At 41.9% G+C, this 18,971-nt stretch overlaps 1 protein-coding gene across 3 annotated transcripts in view; it reads right to left on the bottom strand.

The window, feature by feature from the left end:
* cdk14 (cyclin dependent kinase 14) overlaps positions 1-18,971 on the bottom strand; it is a 226,944-nt gene that overhangs the window by 86,608 nt on the left and 121,365 nt on the right. For all 3 annotated transcript variants that reach the window (XM_075464712.1, XM_075464714.1, XM_075464713.1), the window contains one exon: positions 13,155-13,248. In XM_075464712.1, coding sequence (XP_075320827.1) covers positions 13,155-13,248 — 94 coding nt within the window. The remainder of the gene's footprint in view (positions 1-13,154; positions 13,249-18,971) is intronic.

Genomic DNA, 18,971 nt, shown 5'->3' with positions numbered 1-18,971 from the left:
CCAGATTACCATCTTGTCTGTGATCTTAAACACACTCCTGTCGCTGAGTCAAAAAATGCTGGATTTCTTCCTCTTGATTAAGATTACAGTCTGTGCAAAGACTGGGTGGAGATGCACTATGGGATACAGCTGTTTCAGATGGCTCATGTCAGGACAGTTGAGAGGCAAAGAGGAGTAAGTGAAACAAGGTTTGTTTCAGTGATGTCAGCTGGTTATCCAGCACATATCAGCTTACTTGGGAATTATGACACTCACACTAAGCACTTATGTTACTCATACTAAATTATCATAAAACACAAATATTTCTTGGGGTTAAAATAATTTAATCTAATTAAATGGCAACCAACCAGTTTACCAAAGGTTGTTTCAGAGTATGATATACTGTCCTGAAGCTGATACAAATGTTAGTCCTAGCTGATGTAATAACAAAAAACTGCCACTGACAGGCAGTGTGGTATCATGAGGCAGACCTCACAGGGTCCTTAAGAAGTGAACTTTATCGAGAAATGTTCCAACAAGGTCAATTTTAGGCGTATTTAGAAGCGATATACAAGTGTCAGAGAGTATCATTTAGTGTTTCAACACAGGACAGGACTAGATATGGACAAAACATTTAGACAAAGAGAGTAAGTTGTTTTTAATGATGAAAGCTCTACTAATGTTAGATTTAATGGGAAATTGAGGTTAAATGTCCAATTATGTTTAATTACATCTAAAATGATCTGCAGATTTTGCCAAGTTTTCAAGCGGAATTGGTGAAGATGCTTGAGGTTTTGTCTGCCATCATGTAAAACCCTTTTTCTCAAGGACCACAAGTCACAGTGACATTGAATCATAAACAGACATCATCAGAAAGCTACCGGGTCACTCACCCACATTTATCAAAAATCTGTCAACAGCTGACTTTGTGAGGAAGTAAGCAGTTCAGATCTTCTGACCTTAGGTCTGAACTCGCAACTGAGTGATGAACCAGAACATCACCCAGCACGTGATAACATTTCTAACTCTGGAATAAATTGTGCCAATTTTATTCAATTCTTGGATACATGAGAGATGGCCTGATGTAAGTATTTGAGAAATGTTGATATGTGTAGAGGCAATATGCTTGCAGTCCCCAATGGTGAGCAACTGTCAACACCATCTGATGAGAAACAAACCAATCAAGAGACGTTGAGGTTCTTAGATGACTTAAAGCATTAGTTGCTTAGCTTATGTTAGTTGCTTAGCTTATGTTAGTTGCTTAGCTTAGTACCAGAAACCACAGGATACCTTCAGCGATCTTGTAGATGTCATGATTATGCCTGGCTGTGGTCTTGTTTTGTTATTTGAGCCTTCAGTTGGGGCAGACTGCAGAAGCTTTCCTGGGTGGAGTCTGGCTGGCTCCTGCATGCACACCTGTGCCTCATTGTACCTCATCAGGAGTCCTTCTTAAGGGCCAGCAGGAGCAACCCGTCTTCGCCAGATTGTCAGCGTCCTTTATGTGTTAATCAGGTCTCTTTCGTAACAAACCCTGAATCCTAATTGAATCTTTGATTTGCCTAGAACGAGTCTTTGACCTCATTCAGATTTATTCATGAACGTTTTCTGCTCAGCCACCACACCTCAAGCCATATTTCTCTCCAGTCACGCTGCTACACCTGAACCGATCTTCCAAGACGCCTCCTCACTATCACCTGAACCATATTCTGGAACCATAGGTGGTTGTGGGGGTTTCCGATTGCAATGTTCTCTGGCAATAACATGTTCACCTTGCTCCTTTCCTTGTTACTCGGCTAAAGTATCATTCATTGTGGTGCTCTTAAGAGGTAATGCATAATCTTGGGCCTTAGCCTTCTTTAATTCCCATCCTATCAAATTTTTCCCTTTTGCTTCCTTCCTAGAGAAGGAAATGCTGCTAAGAGACTACTAAACTTGCGACAGAGAGATCAGAGTGTAGTCGAATTTGTGATCGACTTTAGAACTCTTGCCACAGAGACTGGTTGGCTGACTAACGCCTTACAAGGAGTCTTCCTTAAAGATGAACTGAAACGAATGTTCATCTATCATTCAAATGAAATGTTTGTCTTTTTCTAAAACCATCAATCCAACTTGAACTAAATTTTCCGGGCATAACGGCCATTTAAAAGTGTGAATTATGTGGCCTTTGGTGCGAAATTGGCCACGTGACCGTGACGTCATAGGGTTGACTCCCTTATTTGCTAGTATGGCTGGCTGCAAAAACAACATACATTTGATGGACCTATATCTCATAAAGGAACCAAAATTCTGATACAAACATCAGTAGATCGAAAGAACACACCTCTAACATTATGTGGAAAAACTTTAAGCCACACAAATCGATTTAATATCTATATTGTAGAGGCTCTCTGCACCTCCCGTATGGGTAATGGAAATGAAAGAAAGTTACCATTTTCGGCACAGGATCGGCGGGCACAAAACAGCCATCGCTCCTACTACACGCTTACGATTATTATTAAGATGTTATCAATCAAATGACACAATAGTGTATGTTTGCTGTGGTAAACTGGAAAAGATTTGAATGCCGGTTTTGCAGATATGGCATTCTGCTGCGCTGTCTTTGACACGTTGAAACCTAACGAAGTGGCACTTTGAAATCCAGCCACTTAAAAAAAAACGTATGTGATAATAACATGGTTTTAATGTAAGCTTAATAAACAATGGCGTGGATTAACGGGTCGGAGATCCCCCAGTGCGCGGCCCCATCTGTGGATCCTCACGGGTCGGCGGCAGGGAGATGGGCACCCGGCCTCGGCACGACTGACAGCAGCCATCGGTAGGACTGATCCACGGAGCCTCGGATGTCGTAGCCGGCGCAATCACCGGAGAGACCAGACAGCAGATGGCGAGCGTTGTTGGTGGAGGGCAAAGCCAGGTGGGCTTTCAGCCGGCATATTACTCCACCTCTCTTTCCACGTCTTCTGCGACGGCTGTTGCGTGGCAACCGACCAGGTAGATGCCATAGGTAAGAGGGTACAGACGCCAAAACAGGTGGCGGTGGCTTTGTCTGATCGTTGACGTGATCGATATTATGTCCACAGAATCTCTGATTTTCAAGAGACTCAGGCGATCATGCATCAGTAGCGATGAAAACGATAAAAACATGACAAAACACAAAAAAAGCTAGCAGAGGTAGATGGCCAGCCACTCACAACGGCGGCAAATTCTAGCTGGATATGTGTGTAGACCGAAGAGCAGACCGAGGAGTCCCCTGCTTCTGAGCAGCAAACACCGTAACAGGTGCAGCTATCGGCAGGCGGCAGCAGGCAGTGATACGATCCACCGTGCTCTTGTCTTTGCCTTCTCCTTGTCAGCCTCAGGACAGCTGCTATTTTTGCAACTAATACCATTTGGCCCTCCAGCAACACAATATTTTCCACCGTGCTTTGATGTCTTAGCCATAGACGCCGCCATCACAGTTAGACTACTAGAACTTCTGTGTCAACCCTATGACGTCACGCATAAAAAAATGAATTCGCACAAAAAGACAAAATGTGGCTCCTTTTGAGCCCGTTTTAACATGACTCCCCGGATAAATTATTATCCAGACAATATCTCCTTTTAATCGCAAGGCTTGGAACCTTTAGAATCGACAGCAAAAACTGTGAAATTCCAACAATTAAAATTCGTTTCATAAGTCCTTTAACTCCTTCAATTATCAAACTAAAGACCAGTTGGCTTAAAGAAATGAACCTTCCTCTTTTAAAAACCTGGTTTCCCATTCTATACACATAGATAATCGCTTCTGAGAAAGAAGCCTACAAATCCCACTAAAAACCCGTGGCCTGTTCCTCGCCAGTTGGCTTGTGACGGACTTCCCCTTCTGCCACCTATCTCTTCCGTTACTTCCGCCCAGCCACATTCTTAAGACAGTTCTGAACCCATGGAGATTGGCAAAACACGGCTTATACCTGAGGAGAGGCTCAGGAGAATTAAGGCGGACAAGGGCATTTATTGTAGCGCTAAAGGACACTACATAGCCTCTTGCCTGGTTCACCCAAAAGAAAGAGTCCACCAGTAGAGGCAGGAATACTTGTGGGCAGTACAAGTAAACTCAGTCTAAAGTTTCTCAGAATCTCCAAGCACTAGCAGACACTGGTTCAGAACAGAACCTGCTAGATGCTAGCTTGGCTAATTGTCTCAACATCCCTTTGGAGCCTTTAATGACCCGCATCTTTATAACGGCTTTGAATGGACAAGCCCTTACCACCATCATCCACAAAACCCAGGCTCAATCTCTAGTTTAACAGCTTTCCTGTTCCTAATACCCCACTTATCTTAGGTTACCCCTGGCTGTAGTTGCAAAATTCCCCTACCCACCAGCAGACTTTATAATCTTTCTCGCCCGTAGAGGCAGGATATAGAGAAATATATTCAGGAGTCCTTAGCCACCGGCATCAGTCGCCCTTCCTCCACCCTACTTGGGGCTGGATTTTTCTTTGTTGATAAGAAGGATAAGACCCTCAGACCCTGCATTGATTTCCGTGAACTCAATCAAATCACCATAAAAAATAAGTATCCTCGACCTCGACGAAGGAGATGAGTGGAAAACGTGATTTAACACTCTGGGTCATTTTATAGTTTTCCAAGCTTTGGTGAATGATGTGCTCAGAGACTTCCTGAACCTATTTGTCTTTGTTTATCTTGACGATATCCTGATATTTTCCAGCTCTTTAGAGGAACATAAACTCTACGTCAGCCTGTATGTTAAGGCAGAGAAATGTGAATGTCCCCTCTGTCACATTTCTCGGCTACGTCTTCGAGGGTTGGCAGGTGAAGACTGACCCAGAAAAGACAAGGGAGATAACACCCTGAACAAGGTATACTCTAACCCATCCAGGTTGGCACCTGTTTGACACACACATGCACAGGGTCACACACTCAGAGACAGATGCCAAACTGGAGTGGTGGGCAGCCATGAAGCCCGGGGAGCATGGGGGGGTACGGTGCCTTGCTCAAGGTTTGGTGGACTGACACCCCTCCAGCTATCAGTTCCACCAATCTTTTTTGAGTGGCGAGAGTGGGAATCGAACCACCAACCTTCCGGTTATTGGACAACCAACTCTAACCACTGAGCCACGGCTGCCCCTAACTTGGCTACAGGGCCAGACCACTACCTCACCTGGGCCAGTCCGACCACTTGTCTTTGCTTTTAATCCCCTCTCGGGAAAACTGCTCCTGCCATCACAATGACTGTTGCCACATGGCCAGAGTGTGCCTCCCAGCAGCTGCAGGACTGCTTGGAGAGGACCAACTGTGGGGTCTTTGAACATCCATATCAAATTTCATTGCGAAAAGTTGCTTCTGTCGTGTTTTATTTGGCAGCTCGTTCATGCTCGAACTATTTTCTTAGCCACCTCACAGCCGTGGATAAACTTCCGCTCAGCAGTTGAATCTGACTTGCTATACTCCACACCACTTGATGGCGGAGTAATATCAACGAACATCCAGTCTTCCATAGAACTCAATGGGATTTACAAAATGTCAAATAAAACACGACAGAAGCAACTTTTCGCAACGAAATTTGATATGGATTACCAGTGCACACCAGTAACCACTCCGGTGAGTTGATGATTTTGAAAACGGACGTTTATGGTGCTTTTACGGACCTTTTAGGACATGCACATGACTTGCCATTCTGAAGCAGGTTGAGAAGAATCAAAATTAGGCAAATACCGGAGACAGCAGTAAACATCAAAAAAGCGGTGAGGGGGGTTCTAAAACATTGCAGACGACTCATAAAAGAGGCTTAATGTTGAAAATACCGCAGTTCCCCTTTAACTTTAAAATGAACATTTTCCCTTTCCCTTACTTAGCCGATGATAACACAAAGCATAACATGTATTTCCACACTCATGCAAAATCCCACTGCTCAGAAGACTTGGGCCACCTTGTGACATTGCAGCTGAATTGAAGTTGTGTACAATGTGTCGACTCAACTCCTGACAGCATGCATCTCAAACCTCGATGGAAGCTGACCTTTCTCTCCATCTCTTCAAACAACATGGCCTTTAAGATGCTTCTGACTGCGCATAATTCACTTGTGGTGCCCTTCACAAGAGTCTCTGAAGCTCTGCATCCAAACACTGACCTGTCTGACAGTCTGGCAGCAAACACAGGGCTGCAGGGGGAGAAGGCACCATGGACGCAAATGTCAAGTTAGGACAACTCTAACAGCTGAGCTAGTTTGCTAAGTTGCACACTTCCTCAATTTCATATTCATCTCAATTTGACTTGGAGCTGACAGCTGAATACACACAAACACTGAACGTGATTTGAATGAGAAACAGTAGACAGTAAGTTAATGTGTGACAGAGTGCACTTGTAAAAATCATTAAAAGAGACTTCGGTTGATTTTATACTTAACAAAAATATAATATAATATTTAAATTTATTATAATAAAAATAAATATAATAGTAACATAATTTTTATTGATACATGATGGAATATTTATGATTATTAATCTTTTACTCTTATTACGCTCCTTTTAGCTGCGTCCTTCTTTGCTGTTACTTTGTTATTTGACTGAGAGTGTGTGTGTGTGTGTGTGTGTGTGTGTGTGTGTGTTTGTGTGTGTGTGTGTGTGTGTGTGTGTGTGTATGGTATGTGAACAGGATATGCATGTTTGGAGTCTGCACCTACCCGCTTCTGGCATGAATGTGGTGGGTTTAGGGACGGGTAGGTGATGGGAGGGTTTCTGACATATTGTTCTAAGTCTTTTCTGTCGTTCTGATGTTTTTTACAGCTGTATGTCACAACACTGGATAATTCAAAATATGAATTGAAATTTGAGGTGAAAAAAAGAATGTGGTCAGCAGTGTTTAGCTGAGTTTCAACAACCTGGCTATTTCTTTTCTCCTATCACAGTGTCTGAGAGATGAGAAGGGATCACTGAGGACTGGCACCTATGACTGAAGCTCCCTCCGGCATAAAAGACAATCAATAAGAAGCATTTTTCTGCATCTTATTTTCCTGCTAGCTTTATGAGAGAACCCCTGCCTGTAGGGCCTCCTCTATCTTTCTTTATCCCAAATCTAGCCTTTCTTTAGCTTTTAGCCCAAGGGCCAAACCACAGTGTGCTTTGTCTACACAGCTCTTTCCCTTGTTGAATGCATTTCACATCTTATTTTCTAAGTTGTTGTTTTTTTCATGAATTATTCTAGCCTGTGATGGACTGGCGGCCTGTCCAGGGTGTACCCCGCCTCTCGCCCAATGACCGCTGGGATAGGCTCCAGCCCCCCCGCGACCCGACCGACGGATTAATCTGGTATAGAAAATGGATGAATGGATGGATGGATGGAATTATTCTAGCCCTTCCAGTCTATTAGTCCATTATGTCTGCCCTGATACACTGCCTCAATTAAGAGACTGGGGATTAAATTAGAAGGACGGATGGCAAATCTGCATTTTGAAGGATTGATGAAACTTCACCTCATTCTAAAATATTTATGCTCAACCATACAATGTAGAGAAACACACACATATGTTATCATCTAATGGCTACAGTATTATTGCTCACCTGCCTAGTACCAGATATAGGTCCTCCGCATTGTTAAAGCCAGGTAACTGGGAGATTCTGTTCCAGGTCAACTCTTGGATGAACTTCCTCACTGCTAAGTCTTGTGTTTATACTGATGAGCCTGGAGCTCATCTTGCTGATTGTGGCCAGACTATTTCTCAGTGTTTGTACATTAGAAATGACTATTTAATGATACTGTCCAATATCCAACATGAGGCTTGCTATGGACTCACACAGATGGATACACTTGGTCAACTTTTGTGTTAAGTCACAGCGTGGCATCAGATTCAGAACTGACTAATATAAATGTACCCTTACGTGGGCAGAAAACACATCTTCTAGACCAGGGATGCCAGGGTTACGGCCCGACTATACGTCAGGTCCGGCCCGCAGGTGAAAGTTTTTTTTTTTTTTTTACAATTTTTTAAATTTTTTACTATAATTTTATTTTCGGTGAAATCCGTCAGTTAATCTGTTGGTTTTAATCAAATTAAAATTATTATTTTAATTATTTCATTTTCGGTGTAATCCGTCAGTTAATCTGTTGGTTTTAATCAAATTAATTAAAATTATTATTTTAATTAATCCATTTTCAGTGGAATCCGTCAGTTGGTCTGTTGCCGCTCTCACCTCACCTCAGCTGCGCCGGTAGTGCTGACCATGGTGCTGACGGTAGACTAGTCGCTACCAACCAACATGTTGTCAAAAAAGAGGAAGGTCGACACTGAATGTCACATCTTTCAGGATAAATGGAAAGAAAACTATTTATTTTGGGAAGTAGGAGGAAAACCCGTGTGTCTTATTTTGTCTCAACAAGTGGCTGTAGCAAAGGAGTATAACATCAAACGGCACTATGAGACACGCCGAGAAATACTGCGAGTACACAGGGCAACTTCGTACTCAAAAGCTAAACGAACTAGCATCATCGCTACAGAGACAGCAAGACGTATTCTCCAAATGTCGAGATACACACGAAGGTTTGTTTTATTTTCATACATATCTTTGTCAACGCTTATAATTATTTTTTTATTTTTGACTGCACCATTTCTGAAATGGCTCAATTTCGTTAACTTATACATTTCATTTCGTTTCAAGGGGCAGTGAAGGCAAGCTACATCAATGCTTGGGAAATTGCTAGGGCATCCAAGCCTTTCTCGGAAGGTGCATTTGTCAAGACCTGCATGCTAAAGGCAGCCGAGCTAGTGTGTCCTGACAAGCGACAAGCTCCAGCTAACATAAGCTTCTCGAGACCTACAGTGTACAGAGAGTTGAAGAACTTTCTGGTAATTTGAAGAGTCAACTTAAAGACAATGTTAAGTCCTTCATCGCATTCTCTATTGCTCTCGACGAGAGCACTGACGTGACTGATGTAGCCCAATTAGTGATATTTATTCGCGGAGTGGATGCTTCCCTGAATGTCACGGAGGAGTTTGTGTCAGTCGTGCCAATGACAGACACCATCAAAGCCAATGACGTGTTTGTTAGTCTTGTTGGGGCCCTGGACAATATGGAGGTGGACTGGAGTCGCGCTGTCAGTGTGGCTACCGACGGTGCGCCTTCTATGATAGGAAGAAAGGCAGGAGTAGTTGTGAAGTACAGAGAGAAGGTAAACACGGCTAATCCAGAGCAAGTATTCTGGAACTTTCACTGTATACTCCACCAAGAGGCTTTGTGCTGCAAAAGCCTGAAAATGGACCATGTGATGCGTGTTGTTTTTAACACTGTGAATTTTATCAGAGCCAGAGGACTTAACCACAGGCAATTTGATGCTTTTTTATTGGAAAACGACATTGATCATGGCCTTCCCTATCACACGGATGTGCGTTGGTTGAGCCGAGGCGCAGACATAGCCGAGTTCATGCAGAGTAAAGGGAAGCCAGAGGTGGAATTGGACGACCCAGAATGGACCAGGGATCTTGCCTTTTTAGTAGACATTACCGAACACCTAAATGTGTTGAATGTTACTATGCAGGGCCGCAACAAACTCGTCACAGAGTATTATGATAGTGTTCGTGCTTTTCAAAGTAAACTGGCATTATGGAAGACGCAGCTCTCCAAGTGCAATGCAGCCCACTTCCACCGTCTAAAGTCTCGTGTATGGACAAGTTCTCAAACTTGCATGAGTTTGACAATCGATTCACGGTTTTTACTGAACTGGAAAAGGAATTTGCGCTTTTTCGCTCTCCATTCACGATTGACGCTTCCGAGTTCCCAGAGACGATCCAAATGGAACTGATAGAACTGCAGTGTTGCGCACCTCTTATGGATAACTACGCATCTGTTGCAATCGATTCATTCTATCAATCCTTGCCATCGCAGTACCCAATGCTCACGGCCTTTGCAGGTAAAATACTTTGTATATTTGGGACAACATATTTATGTGAGCAGGTCTTTTCAGTGATGAATATTAATAAATCGAAAGTGCGCAATCGCCTGACGCACGGACATCTGAATGATGTTATGAAAATAGCCATTGCTCAGAAACTGTCACCCGATATGGACAAGCTGGTGAAAGTTAAAAGGTGTCTGGCTTCCACAAGTAAAATGTAGCTGAAGTAGGCTGGATTTCAAGAAAGCGGTTTCTTGATATGTGGGTTGCCGAATCTATTGGCCCACACGAGTCCCATGGCACCAATGTAGCCCTTGGTAGCCCTTTGAAAAAGGATTGCGAGAAACGCCATCAGCTCGAAGACACTCATCTGCCAGCTGGTATTTTTTCTACAGCCCTTATGGACTGTGCAGTCTCTGATGGTCAACAACATGCTGATGTCCAACAAACACAGGAAGCTTTGAAAGCGACTCGTGATTTTGCGTGTTGCAAACTCTGTTGGCCCTCCAGATCCATTGAATTCCGTCTGTGGATTTTCATGAGCAGAAAAGTCTTCAACTTTGTGGTGGAACCACACTGTGCCATCTTTCGCCTTCTCTGTGGATCCAGGTGTTATGCCCAGAACTGCAACTTTTTGTTTTTTATTACAAGGAGGGACCTCCTCATCTGACGTGGCCTCTGAGTCTGAACTGTCCTACTCAATCACATGCTTGACCACCCGTCTCCATGTGCGTCTTTGGAGGGGAGATTTATTGATGCAAGAGCAGTCGCATCCTCATCAGTTGACGAATCTGTGACAATGTTTTCATTCTGGAATGCGAGGTCCACATCTCCTCCATCAGATTCACAGTCCGACATGCTCTGTAGAATTGCTAAAGCCTCCTGAGCACTGATCCTTCTTGGTTGTCTTGTGTTATAATTGGCTTTGTTCTTAGAGATTATGTATTCTAAAGCCCAATTCGCACGGGATAAGTATTACCTATGGACCCCCCGTAATTCGGAATAATTGCGGAGAATGTCTGAGTTCTTAGTCCTGTGCGAATGCACCATGTCCGTGATTTGTGGGGTAATAATTCTGCCGCGAATTACCTGCTGTATTTCGGCGAAACACAGACGTCCTGTGGTAATTTAAGTCCCGTCTGAACGCACACCTGTGTGTTCAACCTATGTGTACAACCAGGTACAACGGGGCAAAACAGGAAGTTACGACAATTACGGAATATCCGCTCATGATGTCTGTGATTTCAGTAAATTACAGACTTTTGCTTGTCCCGTCCGAATGTGCCACAAAAAATTACAGAGGTGCGGGGGTAGTTGCAAATTACCAGTGATCCATAGGTAATACTTATCCCGTGCGAATTGGGCTAGATTCTGTATTTTACTAAATAATCTATGTTCCTAGTTTGTACTTTTCCACTCTGCTCATATAAACGCAATGTATGTCCAAGACTTTAAGATGACGTAGCGGGATAAAATAACTGGGTCAGATAAAGTGTATGGTACAGTAGATACACACCTAAAACAACACACACACGTTGTTTATCACATCCAAATAACATGACAAAGACCCATTGGCCCATTATACTTTGTCGAGTGTAAGTACAACCTCTGTGAGATAAAGGTGAACATAAATATGAAATGTTTCCAGATATCGGGGCTCGGTCTGACGGAGGCCCTGTGGGAGCTCTGTCACGCCGAGTCCAGCGCTGCCATTCTTTACATGTGACCACTAATAAATACTTTGTTTAACTTATATTAAGATTTCTCCAGCTTGTTCTTGGGCTTCCAATGAAAGAATCGGGCAAACACTTGGTTGTGACATTGTGAAGTCTGGGTCTGCGTGCCAGGCATTCCCTATTTATGGTTGTTTCTCGCCCACAACATTCACACCTTTTACAACACTCCCTTCCTTCATCAGATCTAAATTGTATGATGCCCATTGAGTCTTACAAAAGGGCACATCAGCTATAATCAAACCCACATAGTCAACTTGAAAGAGGCTATTTCTCAGGTAACACAATTTGTCTTATGCCCTTGTCAAATGCCAGCACGGTTTTTGTTACAAATGTTATAGTGGGAAAATGGCAAATATTTTGGTTATGTGCCTTTGGTATGTGCCTTTTATGGCCAGTGATTCTTATAGAAGGGCACATCAGAGTTGCTGGCCTGCAGAATATCCTGTGTGTACAGATTGTCCTGTGTGTGGGGGTGGGGTGCCGGCAGGGACACAGCTCAATAATTAGGCTTGTTAGACTTATTCACACATTTGGGGGGGGATTTCATTGTATAGGACTAAAGTCTGCACTTTAGGCCTTTTAGTAGAAGGAGCTGAAACATGCTGTCTGGAGAAGGCACCATTCAAACCTGAGACAACTGGAGCAGTTTGCTCACGAGGAGTGGGCCAAAATACCTGTTGAGAGGCGCAGAAGTCTAATTGACAGTTACAGAAATTGTTTGATTGCAGGGATTGCAATTTTTTTTGTCCAGAATTATTTCATTAATTTGTTTTTTAAAATGATTCTGTTGAACCACAATTCAAAGCAATGTCTGATATTCATTGGTTAATTTTCAGTAAATTTTTATCTATTTTTACTTTTGTCAGTTTCAAGTTATTTCAGTGACCATTGTGGGTTTTTGGGGTATTGGGGTACCAACAATTTTGTCCATGTGTGTAAATAATATCCAGTCCTAAAAGTGTAGTAAGTTTATACTATAGAATAGTAAAGCAGTGAAGTATAGAGAATTAGCACAAGTAAACAATTTATTCAAAAACACAGATGCGTCAATCTAATAAACATCAAGTAAAAGTATTTTAACTCTGCCCTCAGCAGTTTGCTCTGGAACAAAACATATATTTACATTTTGCTGCCTACTTGTTACATATACCTGACAGATCATATCTCATGTTTAGCAGCACATAACAGCTAGTTTGAATTGATAAAATGTTTTGCTCAGGTAATATGTTGCTCTCTGGGGTGTAAATTATTGTGAAGCGTTGTTACCTCGATACCTGCTGTGTCTGTCAGCTGACACGCTGGTGGGATCTTGCTACAAAACTCCAGAAGTATCAAAAGAAATTTTCAAATAGGCTCAGTCAACCACATATTTTGAGATATATTTTCTTGCCTCAAAAAAATTCTTAAACTACAAAAAGTGCCAGATCCAAGGCAACACGTAATGGTGGAAATCATGGCTAATGGTTAATGGCACCTATGAAGGTAAGAACTGACCCAGGAGTGAATTTTTATGTTGTGAATCACTGCATATGTGCCACATCAATGACTCACCAGAAATATCCTCTCTAGCTGGTCCTGGATGTCCTTCATTCCAGGAAAGGCAGCCACTCCTTGGATCATCTCAATAAAAATGCAGCCCACTCCCCTAAAAGAGAGAATCAGTTTAAGTGTTTACAGATCTTGTAGTTTGCTTTTTTTGTCCAGGTCACAGAAAATCTACAGCAGAAAATGCATCATAACAGGTTTGTACTTTGTGCACATCTCAAGTCTGATTCTATTAAAGTCAGTGTGAGGAGATATTGATTTAAACTATTGTTGAAATTACATTGCATTTGGTGAAAAGCACATTGTGACTTGTCTGGGACTCGAAACTGGAAGCTTAGGACTTAGACTTGACTCGCTTGACCTCTGAATTGTAAATAATGACTTTGTCACACCTCTGCTTAATGGCACATAGGCCTACTTCTCATGCTGTCAATGAACAAGTGGAGAGTGTAGTAGACCTTTACACCTCAGTTCACACGCAGTGGGGTTACATGGCACTGTAAAAATAGGATTAAGGACTAAATTACAATAAGACTGAGTTATTAAATTCATATATACACCTTAATCTGACAAGAAATTGGATGGGATCGGGTTACTTGCAATCGGATTAAGACCCCGGGATAACTCGGTTGAAAGTCACACTAAACCTGCTTGTAGACGGTGAAGCACGTGGTGAATTGGACTTTGCCTTCGGCGCATGATCAAGAGTTTTTCCCAGGATCGTGAACCGGAAGTCAAAGGAGACGATATTACTGTTGTTGTCGCCGCCATCGGAAAGAAACGAACAACGCGATGTAGAATGCTCCGTTGTGCATAACGTTTGTGCAATAACCATGCTCATCACAAACAATATGTAGACGGAAGTAGCTTCATCTTGCCCTTCGTTCGCCATCTTTCTCGAATGCCTAAGTTTGTTGTTGTTGTTGGTGGTGAAGAGGTCAACCTGAAGTGGCTCTATTAGCAATAGTTGAAATGGGTACAGCGCCACCTATTGTATCGGAGGATGACATGCTTTGTGCCTATGATTCGATTAATTCACCACCATATATCCAAGGATAATTACCCTTCCTCAAATAAGGAGCAAGGGTAACCCAACTATAGCTATAATCTAATTAATCTCATCATGTAGACCCACTGACTGCGCTTATCCAAGAACAGACCAGGAGGCGGTGGGTGAAAGTTTTAGAGAAAGAGTAATGGCAGAGAGTCGTCTTCTCTAAGTTTACAGATCAGGAAAAAAACACTGTCAAAATATTTGTCTTGAAGTTTAACAATCCTTCACTCTTCTAAGGTCTGCAACAACAAAGTGTTTGTCACAAACCAGATTTGTTTTGTTGCCACCATGTTTCCACCCCTCAGGACCTCATCACTTCTTGTATTTGCCGTTTGAACATGCACAAAAAAATATATTTATGCCAATAGATAAACAATAATAATACAATAAAATATGTACTATTATTTTTATGTTTATATATGTAGCGTACTCAAGTGTGGATTTAATATGAAACTTAACCTTTGGAAGGCCCCAGCAACATTCCTGTGTGGAAATGTTTGTGGAAAGACACAGATGGGGGATTTCCACACCAGGAACAGACAGACATAACCTTATTTACCACAACCTTTGTCCTTTGGCAATGATTTGGGGAGACTCTCTCCCACCAGACCTCCCCCATAACTTATGGGTAAAGCATCAACGCCCTAATGCTGAACTATCCTGAACAAACGAAGAACCCTTTTAGATGACGATTGGAGCAACCAGACCAACTGTTCCTTCTTATCTAGACAATGTAAATCAAAGGTGATACCTATCTGCTTTGATCCAGTCAGACAAGAAACAGACGTCTCACACTTACACCAAATACTTTCTTCAGATTCACTTTCAATTGAATTTTAAAACTGTGTTAAACATGTGTTATATCGGTGTACGTATTCTTTCAGATTTTTCATGATCGTTTTTGGTATAATAAGGAAGAAATCACTATTTACGAAAACTTGTCTATGAAGCCACATTGTGGTCTGTAGTATTAAATAGTTAAATCTAAATTAATTCAGTCACTAGACATTTATATGAAGTAATTCAACTGTTAACCAAAGTTTCCTCTTGTTTCTTTTTGTATTCCATGGTTAACACAGGAAAATAACATTGTTTAGTTCTTTACTCATATGTCATAACTTCACAGATATCCATCTGAATTTGAGAGGTATTCAAGATCATTATCTATGTTATGTTATGTTGTTTGACGTCTTTTTATTTCATACGTTTATTTCATGTCTTTACCTTCATATCTCAACAAGGTGTGGTGTTTTCAGAATCCTCTGAACAAATGTGTTTTAAGACAATAGAATGGAGAAATTGAGTTTTCTTTGTTTTATCAAACTCTTAACACAAGAATTGAAACCTCCTACTTTACACACCCAGGCGAACGCCATAACGGTTTAAGGCATATCATTGGCTGAAAGTGGAGCGTAAGCCTGCGTCATGCCACGCCTCTGCGAATCAAACTCAGGAGACCCGCGAGAAGAAAGTTAAGAATAGAATAGAATGGAAGTCTGAAGAAGAGAGAAGCAAAGACAGATGAAAAGATGAAAGAATAGAGAGATGAAGAAGAATGGAAAAGAACAGGAAATAGAACAGAAAGGAGACAGAATGAAGCAATAGCAAGATATACGTTTTTTTGATTTTGCGTCCATCTTTATTTTGTCTGTTTTTAGTCACACGTTTTAACCTCCACTGCCGCATACGTTATCACATAGTAATAGTTTTTCCTACAAAGAAAGCCAGCGTAAGCTTGTCAACTTTTTGTTAATACTTTTGTGAATTTAAGTTCACCTCACCAGAGTTGGTTATTTGACCAAGCAAACAAACCAACTCCAACACTCAGGTGAACATCTACAGTTTCATTTCCAGTGTCATTTTTGACGGTGAAGTCTCGATTTCAACCTTCCATCTCCTTGGCAACGAGAAGGCCCCGGTGGAGAAGAGAGACCTTTAGAATATCCACAGAAATTCATCCACAACCAGCTGACTACCAAGAAAGGCCCTGAGACAGCTCAAAGGTGTTCAAAGGTGACTAACTGGGCTACGTGCCAACCAAAGTAAGGTCTGCTCTCTTTCCTTCCTTTTCAGGTGGTGTCGAGAGAATTCACTGTTAAAATTTATAAATGACCGTAAAAAAAATAACTAAAATTAATATCATTTTAGCAATTCCGGTAGCATTCCTCCATTCTCTTGCCCCTTTCCAAATGACTAAGTGTTCCCTATTCAGCCATTCATTGTCAAAGATTTCTCCTGTTTGTCCTTTAAGGTTCATGTTTTTGGTTTCATCTTTCAATAAATAGTTCATAAATATATATATAACAAGTCGTTGTTGAATGCTTCTTTATGCAATTTTGGTCAATTCAAGCGAGAACTCATGAAGTAGCACTTTGAGACTGATTAATTTTAACATACCAGAATCGTAAGATTCTGTCTTTTTCCTTCTTTTGAAGGTGGTGCCCACATATACGAGGTAATTAAGGTTTATTTAGATAGTGAGAACACTATTAGTAAACCGTTTATATTCTGTCAGGTTACGCTACATATACAGTATATATATTTATACATAAAAATAAATAAAATACCTATAAATATACATATGTATAGCTATAATTTTGGACAATAAAGTGAAATTCAAACACAAAACATGCCGCATCCTTTAAAGAGTGGATGTTATATAGTCTATGTATCATAACTGATGTGTGCATTGACTCTGCGCATGATCACGCATGACTGATCTGAATGCTAAGCTCTGGGTAGGGCTTAGGAAGGTAAAACAGAGCTGTTCCTCACCCCTCCTCCAACACATCCATCTCCTTGCAGCCTGTAACCTGCGGCCTGCTGTGATGGATGCTGCTGGTGGCAGGAAGACAGATCTGCAAAAACTATCAGGTCCTGCAAGAAGTGCTTCTTCATGGGCAACTGATTTCTAAGTGACATGGGTGAATGTGAGCATGTGTGTCACAGGGTGACTCTCAGTAGAATGGAACAACAGTCCCCTGTGCTCTGCTCTGCTCTTTAATGCAAGACTGCAGAATGCAGCTGGGGCTTTTGAGATTTCACTACCGACTGTCTGTCCAGGCAGAGAAAGGGTCACCAATACTTGGATAACTTCTGCAACTAAAACTTTTTCAGAAGGACTTCCATAGTTTGTTAATCTGAAAATGCTGCTTTGGTGTTGGGAGTGTATCCGGGGGTCTTTGGAGGATCTTTGGAGTCATTAAAGTAGTGAAACATTTCATTGTTGTCTTGACTTTGGGAAGATCAACAAACAAAACATAATAAACAACAACTATTTACCAGTTTTACATTTGTTTGCGACTCATTCAGCAAAAAGAACAGTTGCTCTCACAGGAAACTGTGATGGGAGGTTTAGCAACTAAAAGGAAACAGTCCATATGAAGGCATGGAACATACATAAATGGTCACATAAACAGGTAAAAGTCATTGACAAAGAAAAGCACAATTGCGTCCAACAGAAGTGCTCTGCAACACTGGATGCTGAAAGATCTTCCTCAGGTGAGAAAGCAACTCTTTACATTTCAAACATTTAGACTGTTTATTCACATTCCAGACATTCTGAAATCTGATCCAGTTTTTCAGGGTTGTGAGGACCTGCCTGTGAGCAGCAGAACAGCTGAGACCCTGAGATGACCGCCTCGTGTATCCATTCACACTTTGTTTAATCCAGCAGTCACCCCTCAGTAAGCCTCTGGTAATCTGGAGCTGACTCCGATGTCTACAGAATTTCTCTAAGTGTCCTGGTATCTGCAGCATTTCTTACTTCAGTGTTTTCTTTAGGAGCGACAGCAGATATCTAATGCAGGAAACAATCTGTTTGGCTGTTGCGGAGGCTAGAATGTAGACGCGTCTCTCGCAAGCTCCGACAAGTTCCCTTTTTAAAACTTAAAGGGGAACTCTGGGGCATTTGAAGCGCAATCCCATTGCTAGAGGTTGTCAAATACTGACAGTAGGACACAGACTGGTGCAAATCGGCGCTCCCTGTGCGGCGATTGCGCTGTTTGCACAGCCTGTCATGCTAGCCAACTACGTGGTGGCTAGGGGCAAGTGCTAAACCTTCCACGTAAAACAACAACTTGCACACTGCAGAAACGTCACACCACTTTATAAACCATCCGACAATAAAGTCACAAGCCTTACCATCAAAACCATATGCATGGTTCTCACATTACTGGCATGGGGACGTTACAAAACAACTTTATAAACAGTATGTCATTTACCGGTTGACGTATGCGCGCGCATGTGAAAGCCCAAAAGAGTCAATCAATCAAATCAATGGACGATAATCCCATATACAAAACAATTATCTTCTCTAGAAAAACTGCGTTCAAGTATTTAAAACATTACAACAATACATGCCCAGTAATATTGTTGTAATGTTTTAAATACTTGAACGCAGTTTTTCTAGAGAAAATAATTGCTTTGTATTTGGGAGTATCGTCCATTGACTCTTTTGGGCTTTCACATGCGCGAGCATACCGACAACCGGTAAGTGACATGCTGTTTATAAAGTTGTTTTGTAACGTCCCCATGCCAGTAATGTAAGAACCATGCATATGGTTTTGATGGTAAGGCTTGTGACTTTATTGTTGGATGATTAATAAAGTGGTGTGACGTTTCTGCAGTGTGCAAGTTGTTGTTTTACGTGGAAGGGTTAGCACTTGCCCCTAGCCACCACGTATGACAGGCTGCGCAAACAGCGCAATCGCCGCACAGGGAGCGCCGATTTGCACCGGTCTGTGTCCTACTGTCAGTATTTGACAACC

The sequence above is a fragment of the Odontesthes bonariensis genome, chromosome 5 (genome assembly GCF_027942865.1).
Source record: "Odontesthes bonariensis isolate fOdoBon6 chromosome 5, fOdoBon6.hap1, whole genome shotgun sequence".
In the NCBI taxonomy this organism is placed as follows: Eukaryota; Metazoa; Chordata; class Actinopteri; order Atheriniformes; family Atherinopsidae; genus Odontesthes; species Odontesthes bonariensis.
This window is presented reverse-complemented; position numbering and strand designations above follow the sequence as displayed.